The 21800-nt window shown below is 54.4% G+C and overlaps 1 protein-coding gene across 1 annotated transcript in view; it reads left to right on the top strand.

Annotated features, from left to right (window-relative positions):
• Nucleotides 1-21457, top strand: part of NOS1 (nitric oxide synthase 1) — a 40225-nt gene extending 18768 nt beyond the window's left edge. Inside the window, exons 9-29 of the mRNA XM_074159751.1 lie at nt 629-770; nt 1334-1473; nt 1911-2085; nt 2997-3098; nt 3873-4067; nt 5287-5372; nt 8341-8485; nt 9345-9449; nt 9899-9957; nt 13056-13172; nt 13424-13598; nt 14119-14257; nt 15045-15123; nt 15641-15834; nt 16475-16644; nt 16912-17122; nt 17878-17965; nt 18267-18388; nt 18933-19081; nt 20264-20458; nt 21335-21457. Coding sequence (XP_074015852.1) covers nt 629-770; nt 1334-1473; nt 1911-2085; nt 2997-3098; nt 3873-4067; nt 5287-5372; nt 8341-8485; nt 9345-9449; nt 9899-9957; nt 13056-13172; nt 13424-13598; nt 14119-14257; nt 15045-15123; nt 15641-15834; nt 16475-16644; nt 16912-17122; nt 17878-17965; nt 18267-18388; nt 18933-19081; nt 20264-20458; nt 21335-21457 — 2911 coding nt within the window. The remainder of the gene's footprint in view (nt 1-628; nt 771-1333; nt 1474-1910; nt 2086-2996; nt 3099-3872; nt 4068-5286; nt 5373-8340; nt 8486-9344; nt 9450-9898; nt 9958-13055; nt 13173-13423; nt 13599-14118; nt 14258-15044; nt 15124-15640; nt 15835-16474; nt 16645-16911; nt 17123-17877; nt 17966-18266; nt 18389-18932; nt 19082-20263; nt 20459-21334) is intronic.
• The last annotated feature ends 343 nt before the right edge of the window (nt 21458-21800 follow it).

The raw sequence follows: 21800 nt of genomic DNA, 5'->3' as shown, positions 1-21800 counted from the left end.
GTTTATAACCCAAGGCCTCTGGATGTGTGTCAGCCCAACTCTGGGCCCTGCTAATGTTGTCTCCTTCAGCAGCCACTGCGCAATAGGATGGTTGTAGCCAGCACCTGAATTGGAGAGCGTTAGAGGGACCTTGAGCAACCTGGTGTGGTGGGAGGTGTCCCTGCCCATGGCAGGGGGGTTGGAACTCGATGATCTTTAAGGTCCCTTCCAACTCTAACCATTCTATGATATCAGGGGAAGGTGTCCTGCTGGCCCAAGTATATCTCTTGCTCTTTGTGGGACCTCAAAGGGCAGGTTTTCCAATTATTTCTCTTTTCCTATATTCTGCATCAAAAGTAGAGCACGGGCTGCTCTCCAGATCTATCTGAAACCCCGTGTTAGCAGCCAGCTTCTGCCTGGAGCTGAGTAGCTGGAAACACCCCAAATTCCAGAGCTGGAGTGCACCTGGCCATGACTTCTTCTGGTGAAGGAAACATAATAAAAGTCTGGGACTTGTCCAGGGCATAAGCAGAGGTGGTCCACAGGGTGGTGGCAGGCAGGGGCAGCACCTTTGCCATTCCTCTGATGACCCCCGTCCTGTGCCCTTGTGACATTCTCGGCATTCACCAGCACTGCCTCTTCCTTCCAGATCCGCTATTACCATCTTCCCACAGCGGACGGACAGCAAGCACGACTTCCGCATCTGGAATGCCCAGCTCATCCGCTACGCCGGCTACAAGCAGCCTGACGGCACTATCCTGGGAGATCCCGCAAACGTGGAGTTGACGGAGGTACTGGCTGGAGCCAGCCTTCCTGGGCACCATGGGCATGGGGCTGGTGGGGACATGCAGAAGGTCTGACCACCCCAGGAGTGAGGAGGGGGCTGGGTCAGGCAGGGTTCATTGCACAGTGAAGATGGATTTGTCTCACCCTCGGATATTTTCCCAGGAATAAAAATGGTTTCCACACACGCAGGGGTTGGCCATAGCTGCGCCGAAAGACTCTTACCTCCTTTTGCTTTTGCTGAGAAAGGGTCACTTAGTGGTGCTGGGGGACCTGTTGCAGGAGGACTTGCATGCCCACTGCTGACCTGGGTCAGTGGGAATCAGAAATTCCTACCTGGAGTAGGACCTGGAGTTCTAGGCTCCTTGTCAGCCCAAATCCCCCTTACACGGCCGTAGGTTGGCTGTGACAGTCAACCTCGTGTTGTAGCTCCCTTGGGTGGAGGTTATTACTTGTCCGTAAGAGCTGAGCAGAGATGCTGTTAGGAGACACTGCTCAGTGCCATGCCATAATGTTTGAAGAGCAGGTGATCTTCTGGGACTTCTCAACCCCATCTTTGCTTCACCTGTAGATCTGCATTCAGCAAGGGTGGAAGGCACCACACGGGCGCTTCGATATCCTGCCTCTGCTCCTCCAAGCCAACGGCAACGATCCAGAGCTCTTCGAAATCCCCCCAGAGCTTGTGCTGGAAGTGCCCATCAGGCACCCCAAGTAAGTCAGAGTAGGCTCCGAAACTGCTTGAGGGCATCAGCAGGACTTAGGAACTCTGATTTCACCCCAAACCACCTTGTGTGCTTGGCCTTTTCTTGCCATGGCTTGGGTTCTTTACCCAAAACCCTCTTCCAGATCTTCCTTCCACTCTGATGTAAAGCTGGCAGAGCCTCAAGGTGGAAAGCAAGTTGTGTCCTTGTCTCAAGGCTGGTTTCCCTTTCCTTGAAGTCTCCCAGGACTTACACCACTCTGAAATGCTCCTGATATATCACTTTCTCCCCATAAACAACCCCTAAGGGAGATATTGCCTCCAGGAACCGTCCTGCTCGCGTGTCCTTCAGCCTGGTGGCTGGTAGCAAAGTAACCTCCTCCCTTCCCCTGCCTGCACTGGGCAGGGGAGGACTCACTGGTTGCCTGACCCTGTTGTATCCTGGCAGGTTTGAGTGGTTTAAGGACCTGGGCCTGAAGTGGTATGGTTTGCCAGCAGTTTCCAACATGCTCCTCGAGATCGGTGGCTTGGAGTTTTCCGCCTGCCCCTTCAGTGGCTGGTACATGGGCACAGAGATCGGGGTCCGGGACTATTGTGACAACTCTCGCTACAACATACTGGAGGTAATTCCCCCTCCTCAAGGAGGCTAGGTGCTCCTGGGGAGCAGGCAGGACACTGGGACAGTGTTGCCTTGAGTGGTAGAGGACAGGAGCTCCAAGTCTCCCTTAGATAGGGCAGTTACATTCTCCTGGAGCCACATAGCCAAGGGTTTGATGGGATGCCAAGTGGTTTTGTGTCCTGTGGGGCCAGCTGGTATCTAACACAGCGAGTGTGATGCCTATTGAGCTCGCCATAGACTTCTCAAAGCATCTGATGGATCAGCAGACACCTGGTCATGTGCTTGGTTGAGGTTAAGTGCAAAGGTGTAGTGTGTCTGAGAAGGTGCTGAGGCACTTGGTGACTCCCCAGGGACATGCCTGCTCATGGGGACCCTCCAGCAGGCTCCTCTGGAGCACTCTGCCATGGCTCGGGGCTTTCTACACTGGGGACAGGGTGAGTCAGAGACAAAGTCAAGCCATGAGGAGGTGCTGGTGCAGGGGATCTGCACTTACCAAAGGTGACTCCTTGGCCCTTCCATGGGGCACGCTGTGTTACTTGGAGGGCTTGCAGGGGTCTGTTCCTCCCAGCACATGGATCACCACCACCTCCTGCTGTCTCACGGACCCACCCGTTTCCTCTCCTCCCACAAAGAACAAATGGCCTTGATGGCCCTTTTCAGGAGCATTTAGTCATCTTCCTGTGCTGGGTGGAAGGAGGAAGGCCAGACTGGCCTTGCTCCTGTCATGGAGAGGAAAAGGCTGGACCATAACTTCTCAAAGGAAGGCAAAACATCAGCCCTTCGTTGCAACTGTGCTGCCTTGCCCTGCAGGTGCCTTGTGTGAGCCTCCTCTGGGTTCCTCTCCCCAAGCAGGGATCTTCAGTCCATGGTCCTTGGCCATTAAAAGCATTCACCTTCTACCATCTGTTGTTACAGCAAGTGGCCAAGAAAATGAATCTGGATATGAGGAAAACCTCCTCACTGTGGAAGGACCAGGCCCTGGTGGAGATCAACATTGCTGTGCTGTACAGCTTCCAGGTATAGCAGGACTCTGTTGTGTTTGGGTCAGGCTTGAGGGACACAAGAATTGGATGGGACAAGGATGGAGACATCTGCCCAAGGACAATGGCAGCAGCCGATACACTTAGCTGAAATTGTACTGTGCCTTCCTAGTTTCAGGCTGTTCCAGAAGCCTGCAGTGAAATTTAATAATCTCTGTGCCCTGGATGTTGCAAAGACATCACTAACAGCATCTGAGCTTTGCCCGTCCAGAGGGATTGACCCGAGGGGGCAAGATCCAGCTCTTCTGTCCCGTCCATGAGGCAAGAATTGGCCCAGGTTTTCCTCCCACTTGCACTTAAAGGTTGAGCAGCAAAACTAGTCCTTGGCAACCCAACTTCAGAGGGTAGAAGTCCTTCCCAGAGCTGGATCAGGACTTCTCTTTGAGTTGTGCAAGCCATGAGAGAGTTCCCCAAGGGGCTGAGCAGGGGATGCTTCACCCCGTTTATGCCATCTTAGTCTTTGCTTGGCCCATGACAAATAACAGGAGGAACAGCCACCCCATAGTGCATCTACTCGGGAAGGACAAGGGCAGCTTCTCAGCCCTGGAAGAGGGCATTGCTCAGTGACTGTGCTTCTTGGGAAGACCGAGGTCAGCAGCCACCTCATGTCATCTCCAAAGGGACAGTCCTGTAAGACCATGGGAGTGAGGCGTATTTGGGTCAAACAGCTGAAAATGTAAAATTTTGGCTTTCGCCTTCTGGGGGGTATTAACCCACAGTTGTTGGCTCTGCTCTCTTCTCCCTCCAACAGAGCGACAAGGTGACCATTGTGGATCACCACTCAGCCACCGAGTCCTTCATCAAGCACATGGAGAATGAGTACCGATGCCGTGGAGGCTGTCCTGCTGACTGGGTGTGGATTGTCCCGCCAATGTCTGGCAGCATCACCCCAGTGTTCCACCAGGAAATGCTCAACTACCGTCTCACACCCTCCTTTGAGTACCAGGTACTGTCTGCACCTCACCTTCCACCAGCGCTGCGTGCCCAAAGGTACAGCCAAGAGGAGGGTGGGAGCTGGAGCTCAGAAGACACAGGGAGGAGAGGGACACCATCTAATCCCTTCAACAAGCTGTCCCTCAAGGCAATTAAGTCAATGAACAAGTTCATGGACTTCATAATTCCCTCTAATGTTCATGACTCCACCCTGAAGTTCATGATTACCCCTAATGCGGTGTAATGACCCCCTGCATGTTCCGCCTTTTCCCATGGCAATGGCTTTTTGCCCCACTGTGGGGACATGGGAACATGCTGAGGCCCCAACTTTTACCCTTGGAAGTGGAACTAAGCAGAGCTCCTCCCTTCGGAAGTGCCTAATTTTGCACTTTGATAGCTAGATGTGGAAATAGCCTGGTAGTCACCGTATCCCTCCTCCCCCCAGCCTGCAGGTTTGAGTGGATGGCTCCTGCCAGCTTGGAGAGCCAACAATTTGATGGCGGGGGGGGGCGGGTTCTCCCCAGCAGGCCCAGCAGTGGGCTGAAATGCCGGTGCTGGAGTATTTAACACTTCAGACCATGGGAAAAAGGGCCCTGAGCAAACACATCCTCATTAGCCAACCATCCCTGCTCCGGTGGTTTTCACACAATGTGACCTTTAGTCAAGAGCCCTTAAGGAACAATCACAAACCAGGAGCAGTCTGTTCGTTTCTATAACCAATCCAGCAGGAACCCCGATGGTTCCTGGCCCTGATTACAGACAGCCGCCTGCGAGGGACCTGAATTAGCTTCTGTGTGCTTGTTCCTCGCTTCAGCTGCCTCCCCTTCCCAAAGGGCTTCTTAGGAAAAAAAGCAAACCTGTGGGCTGAGGAGGAGGAAGGTTGTGTTTCCACCACTCCTCCCCTTCTGGCGTTGCTTGCCTTCTAAATGCTCGTGGTCTATTGACGCCCTTCTCAAGAGGTGAGAAGGCATTTGGCCAGATGCTTGTTATAAGCCAGCGAGGTTTTATTCTATTGCAATTTTTCTGTGCGTATGCACATTGCCCAACTGCCCCCAAGAAATCCATGGGTTTCCAAGGATCGGGGACCTACACAAGAGATCAAGAGCTGGGCAGAGGTCAGCTAGTCCTCCCCACGGTGACCAGAGGAATTCAATGCTCAGAGCTGTGGACACAGCACTTTCTAGAAGCTCTGAGCACTGCCCATCCACCACTGCTGCTCTTCTCTCTCCTAGCCGGACCCCTGGAACACCCACGTCTGGAAAGGGGTCAACGGGACGCCTACCAAGAAGAGGGCCATTGGCTTTAAGAAGTTAGCAAAGTAAGTGCCAGTGGGCTCTGAAAAGCCCTGGAGTGCTTGGGGCTGGTCCTGATTTTGGGCAGTTATGTTTGCTGAGCTGTTCGATGGCACTACCCTACGGATGTGTGCAAACTGATGGGTTCTCAGGCCTCTGAAGGCTTTAGCTGCCAAGAGCAACATTTGGCAAAACAGGCAGTCCTTTGGACACCCCATTGGGCCACCAAGAGGTGTGTGACCAGTTGAATACTGGATGTTGTGTATAGTCTCTTTTCCCAAGCTGGTTCATTCTCCAGTAAAATTGTCTTCAATGCCGAGGAGTGATATTCTCACTTCTTGGGGTTATATATTGCCTGTTTCTCCTGCGTAGCCTCCTGGGGCAGAGAGATCACCCATCACTGTTCAGGGCCGTGCTGGCACAAGCGAGATGAAACCCGTGTCCATATTTCTTTTTTTTCTCCCCGATTCTTTAACTCCTTGAGGAGCACGTGTCTCCAGTGCGTGTCTAAACCTCTGAACACCCACTTTGCAAAGGAGGGGGGAGATAGGAATGAGGAATCTCCCTACAGGCGATGGATCAGGGCCAAGCTGAGGTTTGCACTTCGTGGCCAGTTGACCCCGAGTAACGGGCCATGTGAGTCCTTCTCCCCTGCCAAAGCTCCTAGTCAGCAGGAGTGTAGGAATGAAGGGTAATTTGGACCCTTTGGCTGCTCCTGGACTGAATTCCTCCCCCGTGGGCCATTGGCAGGGAGCTTCTTGTAGGAGCTGCTGGCTCTGCGGCAGCAGAGCACTGGACCAAGACTGGGGAGGGCTGGGTCTGCCCCGGTATCTGTGGCCAGGCTGCCAGGTGGCCTTGTGCTGCTCACAGCATCTCCCCACGCTTCAGTCTCCCTGAGTCCCTACTCTCAGTTTGTTCCCGCTCCTCAGCTGTCACCTCCTGGAAGCGGTTTTCCACGGCGCATCCATAAAGGTGACCAGCAGCTGATGAATGTGCTCCTCAGGCGGTGCCTGGGTCTGGGCTCCGGCCCGGAGCTGGTGGAGAGCACAGGAAGATTAATTGAGCCATTGAGTTAGAAAAAACAATGCTTTCATTTGTGTGTGTGTGTGATTGATAAATGATTTTATAAAACTGTGAGCGTGGCAGGTAATTAAAAAAAAAAACAAAAATAATCTCTATTGTTCCCAACATAGGGGGAGGAATTATTTCTGTAATTCTCCGTTAATCCTGCCTGGATCTGAGCTAATCAGCTGAACAAGTGGTGGACCAAGCCCAGCAGTCCCCAGCGCTGCCCTTGGCACTGTTTGCAGGGTGATTTTGATGCCTGTTGGGACAGGCTGTGCCAGTTCTGGCCAAATCAGAGCCTTCAAACCTGCAGTCCCTGCCCGTCCTGCCCTTTCCTTCCCCCGGGGCCAGTGTAAGCCCTGGGGCCAGGGGACACCACCATCATGGGAAAGTACAGGGGTAACTTTAATACGCAGAACTACACTGAGGAGTGATTGTATCACAGCAAATATAAATGCTCCTGAGGCTGACTTCAACATGGGGAGACAGGACATCCCAGGCTGGTGGGGTTTCTACCTCCTCTTTCCTCCCCCGTTTCCCGCCCCCTCGCTCCCCCCAGTGGATTTCCCAAACCTAAAGCATTCCTCCCCTCCTTGGCAGGAGGGGCAGGACAAAGCTGGGCTTCTCTTCTCCCGCCAGTGTAACCAGTCCAGCTGCAATCTCCATTCCCTGCAGGGGACGCAGGGGTCCTGCTGCACTTGATCACCCGGGGCAGGGGCTGATCACCCTGTGGAACTGAATCAAGCAGCCCTTATTCTTGTCACCGAGATGCTTTGTGCTCCCTCAGCCCCCCCCAAAACTGCCCCTTCCTTATTGCAACCCACCAGGCTAAATCCAGACCTGCCTTTCTGGTGGCCCCATTTAAAGACTTGATGGTCCATTTAGAGAAGGTGAAGATATTCTGCACTTAGGAAAATGTTGATGTCCAAATTCTGTGATTATGAATGGCCTTAAAATAATAAACTGGACACACTGGGCTCGGTGCCCCACTGTGCAACCCAAAGCCTCCCTTGTCCCCCACTGCTGTGATCCCACTGATGCCAACCCACCCAGCAGCGTTAGTGTAGATAAGGAGCCAGTGTCTCTGGTGCTGCATCACCTTGGCCAGGATTCAAGAGGCTGGTGACCTCTCGGGGCCCCTCTGCCCTGCTGTCAGAGCTGAGCTGGTGGGGAAAACTGGAGGAAATGCATCCAGTCACGACTGCAGCCACGGGAGGCAGCCGGCTAGACACAGCCCTGCAAACGCTCAGAGAGTTGTGCAGCCTCTCAGCCTCAGGAGGGCTTTTCCTCTGGGTAAAGTTCATAGCGTTGCTAGAGTGCAAATCAAAGGGACTACAGACAGCCTTGCCTGACCTTCTCGGTGTCTCAGGGCTTTGTGTGTGATGTGTGGAGCCCAAGCGCTTCTGCTCCGCTAGGACACCTCCTGTAGAAAGGCAGCCAGACAGGATTTAAAGACACAAAGACTTGGAGAAGCTACTGTTCCTCCCGTAGCTGGGGCTTTGGTTGGTCTCCAGCTTTTCCTTTGAGGTTATCTGGTTGCCTCTTTCAGCAAACTGCTGCCTCTGATTCTTCTTCTTCCTCTTCTTCTTCTTCTTCTTCTTCTTCTTCTTCTTCTTCTTCTTCTTCTTCTTCCCTGTCCCTGCAGAAAGACCACCTCCAAACTTGGTTTAGCATTTTCCTCCTTATACCCATCCAGGTATTTCAGCTCTATGGTCAAGCTCCCCCATCCAGTCTTGCTCTCTGACAGTCAAGACAAACACGTTCTTCCATAGTTTCCCTGTTTGGCCTGTAACAGCAAAAAGAAAGTGAAGCTGCAAGCTTTTAAGGCAGTCTTTTCATCAACAATAAATAAAACAGTGTGAATAGTCCCGGCTAGAGGCACCAACAAGGAAGCAAGCTCTCTTACCGTGATTTATTCTTGCTTCCTAGGGCTGTGAAGTTCTCAGCCAAGCTGATGGGACAGGCTATGGCCAAGAGGGTCAAAGCGACCATCCTGTATGCCACTGAAACAGGGAAGTCGCAGGTCTATGCGAAAACTCTGTGTGAAATCTTCAAGCACGCTTTCGATGCCAAGGTATTGTACTAGCTCCCAGCCCCTGCAAGATCATGTGTGCAGTTGGTGGCTCAAGGAAATATATGGAATACTGTTGGAAAATACATGGCTCAACTCATGTGGAGCTTCCCAGCTGCCAAGGGTCTTCAGAAGCTCCCAGAATGTGACTTTGTGGGTCTGGATTGAAGCCTGTACATGAATAGCATTTCCAGCTAATGTTCCTGCAGGCATTGTGGCATATATTTGTCTTTTGCCCTCAGGGAGTAGCCCCATGGGTTGTCCACGTCCCCTAAGGCTCTTGTTCTCATCCTTCCTGTGTGGAGATCATAGAATCACAGAATGGTTCGGGTTGGAAGGGACCTTAAAGACCATCTCCGGTCCCACCCCCTGCCCTGGGCAGGGACACCTCCCACCACACCAGGTTGCTCCAAGCCCCATCCAACCTGTCCTTGAACCCCTCCAGGGATGGGGCAGCCACGGCTTCTCTGGGCAACCTGGGCCACGCTCTCACCACCCTCACAGCAAAGAATTTCTTCCCAATATCTCACCTCAATCCCCCCTCTTTCAGTGTCAAACCCTTCCCCCTCCTCCTATGGCTCCCCTCCCTGCTCAAGAGTCCCTCCCCAGCTTTCCTGGAGCCCCTTTATGGACTAGAAGGGGCTCTAAGGTCTCCCTGGAGCTCCTTTATGGACTAGAAGGGGCTCTAAGGTCTCCCTGGAGCTTTCTCTTCTCCAGGCTGAGATCTCTGCCAGTGCACTGGCATGGAGTCAGCAAGGAGATGCTGCTCCCATCCCAAGTGGACTGGGCTCTATCCCAGGAGACTGGCTGGTGGTAGAGCTCCCCACTGGGGCCCTCTTGCTAACATCTCTGTTGCTCCCAGGTGATGTCCATGGATGAGTACGACATCGTGCACCTAGAGCATGAAACCATGGTCCTGGTGGTCACAAGCACATTTGGCAATGGAGACCCACCTGAGAATGGAGAGGTAGGACAGAGCACCGGGATGGGTGACTAGGGCAGGGACATGGGCAGGGACATGGGCAGGAGAGACGTGGGACAGTGTCCTCTTTTTGCTCAGTTGGAGCTCGAATGGCCCAAAACAGGTCCTGGTGCTGTGTGATACCTAGTGCTGTGCCTGCCTGCTCTGAAATGGCAGGTATGTACTTATTCCCTGCTGTGAGACAAGTAACTAATCTGTTGTTAAATTCATCCTGTACAACTGATGTCAGTGTCACAAAAAAGGTGCCAGATCCTTGGCTGGGGACCTACCACCTCATCCTGCCCGGTCCAACAGCCTTGCAGGCTGCTGGGAACAGCAGAGCCACAGTCCAGGCTCTGGTCCCAGCTTCGTTTCCTGCAGAGAGTGGCAAAACTGATGGCTTTTTTTTTTTTTTGGTGTTTTTTTTTGTTTGTTTGTTTGTTTCTTCTCTGTAGAAATTCGGCTGTGCATTAATGGAGATGAAGAATCCCAACTCCAACCTGGAGGAGAGGAAGTAAGAGCATCCCAAAACCCTCCCTTCCCACTCACAACCCCAGCAAGCAGGCAGCCCCCCAGCCCCTGCAGCTTTCCCCCTCTTAGAAGAGAGTGTGAAATCCTCATGCAGATTTCAAATTTGCAAAGGTCCAAGGGATGGGACCTGCCTGGAGAACCAGGGGATGGAGCAGATGGAGGTCCCAGGGAGGACAAAAGCATGGAGTCAGGCATCCCTGTGGACTCCAGCTTGTAACTCCATGGGCTGGCATTTTAAAGCTTCTCTCTTCAGCTGTAAGAGGAAGGCATCTATGAAAAACAAAACAAAACAAAACAAAGCAGGAATTCCCCCCAAATGATCGAATCTTAGAGCTGAGTCTGTCCAGGAGACGCCAAAATAGGAAAAGTTGGAGGTAGAAGGGAGTTCCCAGCCATGTGAATGTAGGTGGGAAAGGGTTTAAGAACCAAATTTAACTTCTTGCATCATGTGAAAATATTTCTAGGGGAAAATAAGAGCTTTTATAAATTCTGGCTGTGATGTGTTGTAACAGTGAGTCTGGAACCGGTACCTTGGAGACAGGGTTGGTGTTTTTAGAAAATCCCCCATCAGTGGAAGATGAGCCTCGAGCATTTTGTTGCACGTCCCAGAGGCTGGGAAGTGAGGGCAGCCGGGAAAGTGTTAATCATTTGGGGCCTCCTCTTGTTTTAGCTATTAAGTACAATATATTTTGCTTAACTGAGACACTGCTCTGCTCTGGAGTCTCTCCTGAGTGAACACACTGGCAAAAGGCTGCTCCTTAATTAAGGAAGAATTAGAGCTGGTCGGTGGTGCGGTGCCATTTACCCACCCTGACTTTGAGCAGCACAGAGAAGTGCCAGTGGGGCTGCAGAGCGGTGGGGAACACCACGGGGCAGGGCAGGGACTGATTTTGTACCGATTTTATACCTCCCCACTGCTGGCAACGCGGCAGCCCTGAAGTGGCCTCCTTGCTGTGCAGCCAAGTCATCGGATGGATCCCCAAGGGGCTCACCAGCCAAAAACCCATTAGGTTTCTAATGGCCTGGCTGCCTTAACGGGGACAACTGACAAAACCTGGAGGTGTCTGGATGGAGAAGTGGCATTCCCACATCGTTCCCGCCCCAAGGACCTTCATCTTTTGGGGTTGGGTTGGTGGAACATGGAGTTGGGTGCCAAGGTGCCACCCATGGCAAGGCAGGCAGATTTGAGGAGGACAAAAAGCACCCAAGCTCGGTTGCTGGCTCACCATTTCAGGTGACTGTTGGTCCCAGTCACCTCAAAATGTAATTTAAGGGGCTGGCAGGAGTTTCTAAGAGCCAGGAGAGCCTGTGGCTTGGTTACCTGACAGCAAAAGTGGTCAGAGTGCTGGAAACTGTGACCTGCCAGGACAGATCAAAGGGGTGAGAGCTATTTTATCTGCAGAAGAGGAGACAGAAGTGCAGCGCGGTAGCAGACTTCACGTACAGAAAAGGTGACTGCAGAGGCGGAGGGAAGAAATTGCTCCCCCGTGGTCCCCCCCAGGACAGGACAAGAGGTCATGGCTTTGGACAGTAGGAAGAGATGCTGACGTTATGCATGAAAAAAAGCTTTTGCAATGAGAAAAGACAGCCTGAAGGAGACTGTCTGGGGAAGAAGGGCAGTAGGAAAGGGCTGGATAGAGCAGCTCCTGCTCGTGCACCCCACGGACCCCCAGGGGTCCAGGAGGGGATGCTGAGGGTGGCTGAGACCCCTGAGAGCAGGGATCGGTGGCTTCTCTAAGACACAGTGTCTCAAGGAGCCTGCCAGGCACTGTGGCTGTAGCTCTCTGACCACAGCCCAGGGGTTTTGCTATGGTTGTAAATTTGGTTCCTTCTGTCTCGCAGCAAGGGTTTTCCAAGGGTTTTCAGAGGCGTTCATAAGTTATTCCGATTTAAGGCGTTCAAATGCAGCCCATCCCTCAACAGCCCTCCCCTGCCACAAAGACCTATTCATTTCAGGAGAAGCTGATGGTGCCCCGACCTTGGTCCCAGCACCCCAGAGGGAAACTTGGGCTTCGTGCCCATGTAAACTGGTGGGCTGTCCTGTTGTGTCTTCACCACGTAACTGGCGGTGAGGACACAGCCCAGGGGCAGCAGAGAAAGAAGTGGCTTCATCCAGCCGGAGCGGAGCAGAAGAGCAGGAGAGGTCCAGGCAGAAAGGAGGAGGCTCTGGAGCCGAGGTGGAGCACGGGGATCTCTGACCCTGGCAGATATTCTGCTGTGGGGTTGTCTCCTCTGCATGGTGTGCAGGGTGCAGGAGGTCTGCTGTGACTCATCCACACACTACTGCTTCATTGCTCTGGTGGTATATTTAGAAACTCTTGTGTAGAGCAATTTTTGAAGATGGTTCAATTCAGAAAATTCAGAAATACTTCTGCTGTTGACAGATTTTTTCCTCCACGCCCCTTCCCCCTCCTCGTCCCCTCTGCTCTCACTCCCTTTTTTTTTTTTTTTTTTTTTTTTTTTGCTTCCTATGAATGAAAAAACCTTCAGAATGTCTGTTCAGACATGTGCCCGACCTTGTGTGCAACCAGGGAAGGACAGGTAGAGCCAAAGGTCCTGCCAGCTCTGCACTGCTGGGGACAGCGTGGTGGCCAACACCTGGGTCAACCCCCTGGGAGGAGACAGGAGGACCTGATGGAGCAGACCAGGTCCAGCTGGGGGGGTGCAATGTATGGGCTGCTATGGCTTACGCCCAGGAGGGAGCACATTTCTCTGATCGCAGTACCTGCTCATGAAATATTGAGCCCTGAGCTTGAGACCGCTCTGGTTTGGTCTCCTCCATAGTCTGGAGCCTGCAGCCTGGTGGGAACCCCATGCACATTTCATAGAATCACGGAATAGTTAGAGTTGGAAGGGACCTTAAAGACCATCTCCAGTCCCACCCCCTGCCCTGGGCAGGGACACCTCCCACCACACCAGGTTGCTCCAAGCCCCCTCCAACCTGGCCTTGAACCCCTCCAGGGATGGGGCAGCCACAGCTTCTCTGGGCAACCTGGGCCAGGCTCTCACCACCCTCAGAGGTGTCACCTGTTAATCGCCACTGTCACCACTGTTAATCCTTGGTGTTGTTCCCATTCACAGGAGCTACAAGGTCCGTTTCAACAGCGTCTCCTCTTACTCAGACGCGCGGAAATCCTCAAGCGACGGCCCTGACTCCAGGGACAACTTCGAAAGCACGGGGCCCCTGGCTAATGTCAGGTGAATAATCCTATTTATTTTATCATAGGGGAGGGAGGCAGCAATTTCTTGCTGCAGAAGGGACAGAGCAGGAGCTGGTGCTGCACAAGAGCCCCTTTCTCCGACCACAGCTCTTACCTAAAACATGCTGTATTTTTGCAATGTGCAGATCCCTCCATGCTCCTTCATGCTGATGTTGGCCGTGGGGTGGAGGAGGGAGATGTCGGTGTCCCTCCCAGCTCGCTAGCCACAGCTGTGCCACCTCTCCGCAGGTTCTCCGTGTTTGGGCTGGGGTCACGTGCTTACCCCCATTTCTGCGCCTTTGCCCGGGCGGTGGACACCCTCCTGGAGGAGCTGGGCGGAGAGAGGATCCTCCGCATGGGAGAAGGGGATGAACTCTGTGGCCAGGAAGAGTCCTTCAGGACCTGGGCCAAGAAGGTCTTCAAGGTAACCCGCTTCCCTTGTGCTCCAGGGAGGAGGAGCAGGGGGGAGAAGGACACAGGAGCAGAGCAAAGCTGCTGGTTGGAGCTGGATCAAAACCCAGCCTCTCCTTCCCTACACCGGGATACCCGACCATCACCCTGGCCCACAACAAAGAGGTTCTCCATATTTTGATGGAACCCAGCCTCTCCTTCCCTACACCAGGACACCCGACCATCACCCTGGCCCACAACAAAGAGGTTCTCCATATTTTGGTGGAGCTGATGCTCTGGTTTGTGCTGGCTGCCAGAGGGTGGGCACTATGTTGAATTCCTGCATTAATCCCAGATGCCAGGGGGAGGAGGGCACCACGAGAAATGCCCATAGCCACCGGTATAGCCCTATACCTATACCTTGGGGCTGCCTCCTCCATGTGTTGGCTGAGGTGGGGTGGGATGAGGTGGGGTGGGATAAGGTGGGTTGTGGGGCTCAGTGGGAAAGCCCAGGGGCAGCGGGGAGATGCCTGAGAGCCTGGTGCGTGCTGCAGGCAGCGTGCGACGTGTTCTGCGTGGGGGACGACGTCAACATCGAGAAAGCAAACAACTCCCTCATCAGCAACGACCGGAGCTGGAAGAGGAGCAAGTTTCGCCTGACCTACGTGGCTGAAGCCCCAGAACTCACACAAGGTACAAAGACGGGGTCCCCCCAGAGAGCTCTAGGTGTGGGGCAGGTGGAGGAGAAGACATAGTGGGCTCAAGCGGGGGAACAGGGACCAAATCTCCTTATTTATTTTGTGATAAAATCCCAGCAATTCAGTCTTGAAAGTCCCCTCCATCGCATGCCCCAGGAGCAGTTTGTGATGGTCCCAGGCCCCTCTGGCTGGTCCCTGTCTGTATCTGTAACGGAGGTGTTGGGCTCCGGTCTGATCTCCCTTCTCCTGACCCCGTTTTCTGAAGCAGAGAGCTGGAAACCTGGGAGCTTTCCAAGCTCGCTTTGTCCAAATGCCGCTCGGCCGAGCGCTGCGGAGCGATGGCAGGTCCAGCCCACCGACACCTGGCCCCTCAGCACGGCTCCTGCAGCTGATGAGCTGCCGCACCGGCTTTGCTCTTCCCAGATTCAGGCGCTTTGCTACCAGCCAGGTGGCACTGGCAGCAAGAGGTGCATGCCTGCACGTGAGGGCACGTCCCCAAGCCTCCTGTGGGTGGTTCCCAAGTCCTCCTCGGTCACCAACAGAAGGGACACGTGTCGGGTTCCCCCCTGGGGTTTCTGACCCCCCTAGGCTCGCTGAAGCTCTGCAGGAGATGGAGGCAGGAGGGTGGTGGAGCCCACAGTCCCATCGCTGCTGGTGGTGTCAGCCAGCTCCGGTCCAACGGGCTGGACCTGCAGCGGTGGCCAACAGCCCAGCAAAAGCCAGAAGCCGCCTGGCTTGGCCACGCTCCACTGCGTTGCTTCACTGACTCTTCTCCTCCGCAGGACTGTACAGCATCCACAAAAAACGCGTCTATGCAGCCCGGCTTATCGCACGCCAGAACCTGCAGAGCCCAAAGTCCAGGTAGGAGATGGCGCTGCCCCGGGACCTGCAGGAGCTGAAGGCACCCAAGCATCCCTGCACGCGGTGCCGCAAATACCCCTTGACCCCTGAATGTCCCGTGGGTACCGTCCTCGTGCCAATCATCACCCAGGCTGGAAGCCACCTTAACTCCCTGAAGGGTGTTTCCTGCCTCCTCATACAGTGAAATCTCTGGTGCTACATGAATCACCCTGCTGGCTGTGAGGATGAGGAGATGGCCCCACGTGTGGCGTGGCAGGGTGCACCCAAAGAAAGGATAAAATTGCTGAAGCAAGAGGTTAAACTGGTTTTCCCTTACAAAAAGTCCCTGAGGGGAGGTAGACACTGCAGTGTCCTTTCTAGCTCCCTCCTGTGATTTTGGTGACGTGATCAGTGGGGCTTCAGGGCTTGGACAGGCCACCACTGCCCAGCACACCCAGTGGCTCCTGAGGCCAGAGCTCAGTGACTCCCTGAAGGACTCCCCTCAAAACACATCCTGCTTTTTCTCCTTTCCCTCTAGTCGCTTGACAATTTTCCTGCGCCTCAACACCAACGGACACCAGGAACTGCAGTACCTGCCTGGGGACCACCTGGGGGTGTTTCCAGGGAACCATGAAGACTTGGTCAATGCCCTGATTGACAGGCTTGAAGATGCCCCTCCGGCCAACCAGCTGGTGAAGGTGGAACTCCTGGAAGAGAGGAACACAGCTCTAGGTAGCCAGGGCCACCTCTACCTAGAGGTGGCCTCTGTCCTCCTCACCCATCCCTTGTAGTGGTTCTTGTAGCTCCTCGGGGAGGTAGGTGGCCCCAGGAGAAACCATTTCCCATCTCACTGGTGCTTTTGCCTGGACTGGCAGCACCTCCTTCAACCTTCCTCTGCCCAGAACCATTGCTCATCTGCATTTGGGGTGTAGAGCAAGGGTTTGAAGGATGAGCAGGGCCCTGGAGAGAAGATGTTTCCTTGTTCTTCAGAAAAAGTAAAGGTGTTTATTTTCTCATGGAAATTACAATGTCTAGGACTGGAAAGAAGAGTTAAGGGGTCTTGATGGACTACCCCAACAGCGTATTTCATGGATAAGTCTGATACCCTACCACCATGCACAGTGTTACAGGAGATGGAAAACAGTCTTAACTCAGAGTGATCGATGCTGAAGGTGGTGGAGTATCAGACCCATATTTGTGACCATCGTAGAGCATCTCTCTTGTAGCATGAGGATATCTCACTGACTCTTCTTTACAGCTCTTCATCATTCACTGTCTCAGAGCTGATAAGGGGGAATGAAAGCAAGGATTTGTCCACCTTGGCTCTTAAGCTCATCTGATCCCACGGTTGTGCTGAATTCCTTCCTGGCAGGTGTCATCAGTAACTGGACAGATGAGAACCGGGTCCCACCATGCACCATCTTCCAGGCTTTTAAGTACTATTTGGACATCACCACCCCTCCCACACCCCTGCTGCTGCAGCAGTTTGCTTTGTTGGCCACCAGTGACAAGGAGAAGAAACGTCTGCAGGTCCTTAGCAAGGTAAAGCCTTAGACCCGAACCCCCAAGTTTCTCAAGGCCCTGGGGACAACCACAAGCCCAGGGCATTTTCAGCTCACGCTGTGGTTGGGCTGAGTCTCTACCCATGACAGCAGCGTTCCTCCTGCCTATCTTCACTGCCACCCACCCCAGCTTTGCCGTAGGCCTGGTGGGATATCAGTAAAGGCACCTGGCTTGGAAGAGGTTGATGCTGCAGCTCTCCCTTCCCTCCCTCTCTCCCTCTCTCCCTCCCTCTTTCCCTGGCTGCAGGGCTTGCAGGAATACGAGGAATGGAAGTGGTCCAAGAACCCCACCATCGTGGAGGTGCTGGAGGAGTTCCCCTCAGTGCAGATGCCCTCCACGCTGCTGCTGACTCAGCTCCCCCTCCTCCAACCACGCTACTACTCCATCAGTTCCTCCCCAGAGATGTACCCAGGCGAGGTCCACCTCACCGTGGCAGTGGTCTCCTATCGCACGAGAGGTATCATGCTCATGCAGGGGTCAGTGGAGACAGGCTTGGTGTGGGGAGCAGGGGAAAATCATTGGCACATGAGCAGCACCACAAGGTCTTTGGCAGAGATATGTTATTTTAAAGCCTTACTACCTGCTGCAGTGACTAGATTCCTTCAACCCATAACATGCTGTCCCATGTTATGAAGAATGGCCATCTACCAAAAGGGAGGGTATTGCAGAGATGCCAGATCTGGGTCAGGTACCAGCAACAGACCAGCCATGGTGGCTCCAAGCTCCACATGGGATCATTTGTTTGCCCACACCGAAGTCCACATTGCCACAACTCGCCAGATTTCTGTACCTGTGCAAGCACTGATGTGCCCTGGTCGTGGTGGAAATGGGCACAGCCCCATCACCCCTGCATCAGGCAGGACACAGAGGAAGACACTGGCAATCCATCTGGGGCTGCCATGGAGGGCTTGTGTCTAGAAGCACCACAGCATGATGCTGCTTCTACCAAAAAGGACCAAGGAGAAGTTGGGTGCTTCCTAAGTGTTGTGGAGGTGCAGCTATCCCAGGGCTGGGTCCTGGGTGAACTTGGGCAGCTCCGCAGAGGGATTCAAGGGCCAAACTTCTACCAAGTTCATGGAGAAGGGATGCAGAGATACTCAATATTTCAGTGTGGTGTTCATGTGGGATGTAGCAGGGAGGGTTTCGGAAAGGAAGGCAACTGGAGTAGGTGGTGGGTATGTCAAGTACAGACCTCCTTCCCTGCCCTTCTAGATGGAGAAGGACCAATCCACCACGGAGTCTGCTCCTCTTGGCTCAATCGGATACAGACGGATGAAGTAGTGCCCTGTTTTGTAAGAGGGTAAGTGGTCTGCTGAAGGCAAGGGGTGAAAAAGATGGGGTGAGCCCCCTTGCAGGACGAGCTCTTTGCCCTCAATTCTTCTTTGCAAAGCACTAAGGGTGCAGAGAAAACAGGGCTGGGTTTGTGAGCAAATGGGTCCCTCTCGGGTGCAGATCTTTGCACTAAAATGTCGCTTTCTGGGGTTTCACCTCATTTTCTACCCCTGCCTCTGTGGGTAGAGGTGTCTCGTCTTGCTGTGGTGGGCAGAGGTGAGGGAGGGAGCATCCTGCTTGGGTGTAATTGGTGTCTCCAATGTGTGCAGTGCGCCCGGGTTCCACCTGCCCCAGGATCCCCAGGTGCCCTGCATCCTCATCGGCCCCGGCACCGGCATCGCCCCTTTCCGGAGCTTCTGGCAGCAGCGGCTTTTTGAAATCCAGCACAAAGGTGGGTCGACGTTTGTTCTTCCTATTTCTCATCCCAAGCGGCACTCAGGAACCCTGGATTGGTGGGGATGGGGGTCCAGTCTCCTGCCCGGCCTGTCCCAGCAGAGCCAAAGGGCTTCTTGACACAGCGGCTGTCCCAAGTGCGAGCACGGCGGTTGGCCTAAACTCCATGAAAATCCTCCTGTAAACCTTTACAAGTTGTTTATGGCAGTACTATAGTGCTGGTGTTGGGTTTTAAAGGTCATTTAATCTAAATAAATGTAAAAGATACATTTTTCATTGATCGTTTAGACCATTTAGGAAAGAAAATGTTTAATTCCTCCCCAAAACCTGGCAGAAGTACCCCTGCTGTGTGTCCCTGGACCATGCACCAGCTCAGGCAGTGTGTTACCTCCTCCTTGCTGGCTTTCCCTCCCTCCCAGTTTGGCCAGGGAAGGCTCCTGGCAGTCTTCTGCAGGCTGCTGGGGCTGCCGGCAGATCTGGAGGGAGATGGGTTGCAAAAAGGGGGTCCCTGGGCTAAATGCTTCTCCCATTTCCCCCCCCAGGTCTGAAGCCTTGTCCTATGGTCCTGGTATTTGGCTGCCGGCAATCCAGGATCGACCACATTTACAAAGAGGAGACGCTCTTTGCCAAAACCCAAGGTGTCTTCAGAGAGCTGTACACAGCCTACTCCCGGGAACCGGACAAACCAAAGGTGTGTTTCAGGCACCGCTCCAGTCCTGGTGTGCAGCCCTGGGTGGCCGTGGCCAGCCAGCGTGGCGTGGAGATGCCAGTTCCTTGGCACAGCCACAGTGGCTCATGCCCTGGGCACTCTGGTTGTGTGTGTGCAGGATCGTGCCCTTCCCAGGGCAGCCCCATTCCCAGGGCACATCTCCATCCCTGCGCCAGCCCGAAAGTGTGCCCACAGTGCTCACGTTTTGCCCTGGAGGGGCAAAACACAGAATCACAGAATGATTCAGGTTGCAAGGGACCTTAAAGACCATCCAGTGCCACCCCCTGCCCTGGGCAGGGACACCTCCCACCACACCAGGTTGCTCCAAGCCCCCTCCAACCTGGCCTTGTACCCCTCCAGGGATGGGGCAGCCACAGCTTCTCTGGGCAACCTGGGCCAGGCTCTCACCACCCTCACAGCAAAGAAGTTCTTCCCCAGATCTCATCTCCATCTCCCCTCTTTCAGTGTCAAACCCTTCCCCCTCCTCCTATGGCTCCCCTCCCTGATCCAGAGTCCCTCCCCAGCTTTCCTGGAGCCCCTTTAAGGACTGGAAGGGGCTCGAAGGTCTCCCTGGAGCCTTCTCTTCTCCAGGCTGAACCCCCCCAACTCTCTCAGCCTGTCCTCACAGCAGAGGGGCTCCAGCCCTCCCAGCATCTCCGTGGCCTCCTCTGGCCCCGCTCCAACAGCTCCATGTCCTTCTGCTGTTGGTGGCCCCAGAGCTGGAGGCAGCACTGGGGGGTGTCTCCCCAGAGCGGAGCAGAGGGGCAGAATCCCCCCCCCTCTCCCTGCTGGCCACGCTGCTGGGGATGCAGCCCAGGCTGCGGGGGGTTTCTGGGCTCCAGCGCACGTTGCTGGTTCATCTGCTCTAACTCCCCACCGCCACCTGAGCAGGCCTGGCAATGAGATATATGGTGAAGGCATGAAAATGCAAGAGCAAAATGATGCTTTCCCCATCATCATGGGGGCTGCAGGGTGCAGTCATGCTTCCCCAAAGAGGAGGTCGCGTTGCCCTGCTGTCCCCGAGGCAGCCAGTGCACACAAAGCTGGCCAGAGCGTGCAGGTAGATGGGGCTGGGATGCTGCAGTTAATCTCAGCTCCCACCTTCTCCTCCTCCTTCTCCTCCTCCTCCTTCTCCTTCTCCTCCTCCTCCTCCTCCTCCCTCAGAAATACGTGCAGGACGTGTTACAGGAGCAGCTGGCCCACACCGTGTTCAAAGCACTGAAGGAGCAGGGAGGCCACGTCTACGTCTGCGGAGATGTCACCATGGCCGGGGATGTCCTGAAGACCATCCAGCGCATCGTGAGGCAGCAGGGCCAGCTGTCGGTGGAGGAGGCGGGGGCTTTCATCAGCAAGCTGCGGGTGAGTGGCGTCCGTCCGCACCACCAGACACCGTGTCAGCTCCTGCCACCGGCGCTGCACCTGGTGCCTCCTCCCGCAGAACCGGCAGCACCCAGGAGAACGGTGCCTGGTGGGGGGGAAATGCGGCAAGATGCCCCCCTTGCAGCCAGGCAAGGTCGGGAGTGGGATCTTCTGAAGCTTTGGATGGAGGTGACCTCGCTTTGCAGGGGCTCTGCTCCAGGCACTAGGCTCCTGCCATGAGCCCGGTGCTGTGCTGAGCACCAGCAAGAGCTCTTTTGGGGACCCTTGGTGGCCCAGATAGGACTTGTTCACCTGGGTAAGTCCCCACTGGGGAATGCTGCCCCTGGGCAAACACATTGCTGCAGATGTTGCAGCTGAAGCAGAACTGAGCTTGGTTTGGGGCTCAGACCTGGGGACAGATGCTCAAACAGCTCTGCTTCTGCCCAGGAGGACAACTCATCCCAGTTCCTGTGGGACTACCCCTCCCCACCACTCCCTCCAGCAACCAAGGGAGCCCAGAGCCACGTTTTCAGCTGGTTGGCAAGCAAAAGCTCTGATACACAGGCTGGCCTTGGGCTACTTGCCCCCTGGTAGCCAGGCAGTCCCTGGGTTACCAGCAGTCGGGGAGGTCTAACCCACCCAGCAGCCCCACAGTGTGGCCTTGGGAAGGTCATTTCTCCTCCCTGCTCGTTCCTGCCCCTCTGCCCTCCCTGTCCCACCAGCTCTTGTGACAGACCCCAGAACACTTGCTGTGTGTTTGGTACCCACCCACAACTCGAGAGCTTTCTGGTGCCACAGGAACACCGACTGTTTGTAAATACTCCTTTTTTTTTTTTTTTTTTTTCCCCGCTGCCCCTCTCCCATCCTCTGTTTCAGGATGACAGCCGGTATCACGAGGATATTTTTGGAGTCACCCTGCGTACGTACGAAGTGACTAACCGCCTTAGATCCGAGTCTATTGCATTCATTGAGGAGAGCAAAAAAGATACGGATGAGTGAGTTGACGTGTTTATTTTAACCCCTGCAATCGTCTCCCAAGCGCGTGGGCTGCGGGATGGGGATGGGAGCTTTGACTTTTGCACACCCGGCCTTTCTTATAGCAGAGGGGGAGAAAAGATATTTGATTTTTGCACTGGAAGCAGAGGCTGCTGCCTGGCGGTCCCTCTGAAAAAGCTGTCGCCTCGTTAGGAACAAATCCCCCCCGGCCTTCCCAGGTTATTGCACCCGCCGTACTGATGTGCTCAGACCTGACGATCCCATCCAAACAGGGATGGAAAAAGCAGAAGTCCTGGCCCTGCTCCCCTGCCAGTGAGCTGGCGGGTGACGGGCTGGAAGGATGGCA

Source organism: Numenius arquata, chromosome 16, assembly GCF_964106895.1.
Source record: "Numenius arquata chromosome 16, bNumArq3.hap1.1, whole genome shotgun sequence".
Classification (NCBI taxonomy): Eukaryota; Metazoa; Chordata; class Aves; order Charadriiformes; family Scolopacidae; genus Numenius; species Numenius arquata.
Note: the sequence above shows the minus strand (reverse complement) of the source record. Positions and strands in the feature narration are given on the sequence as shown.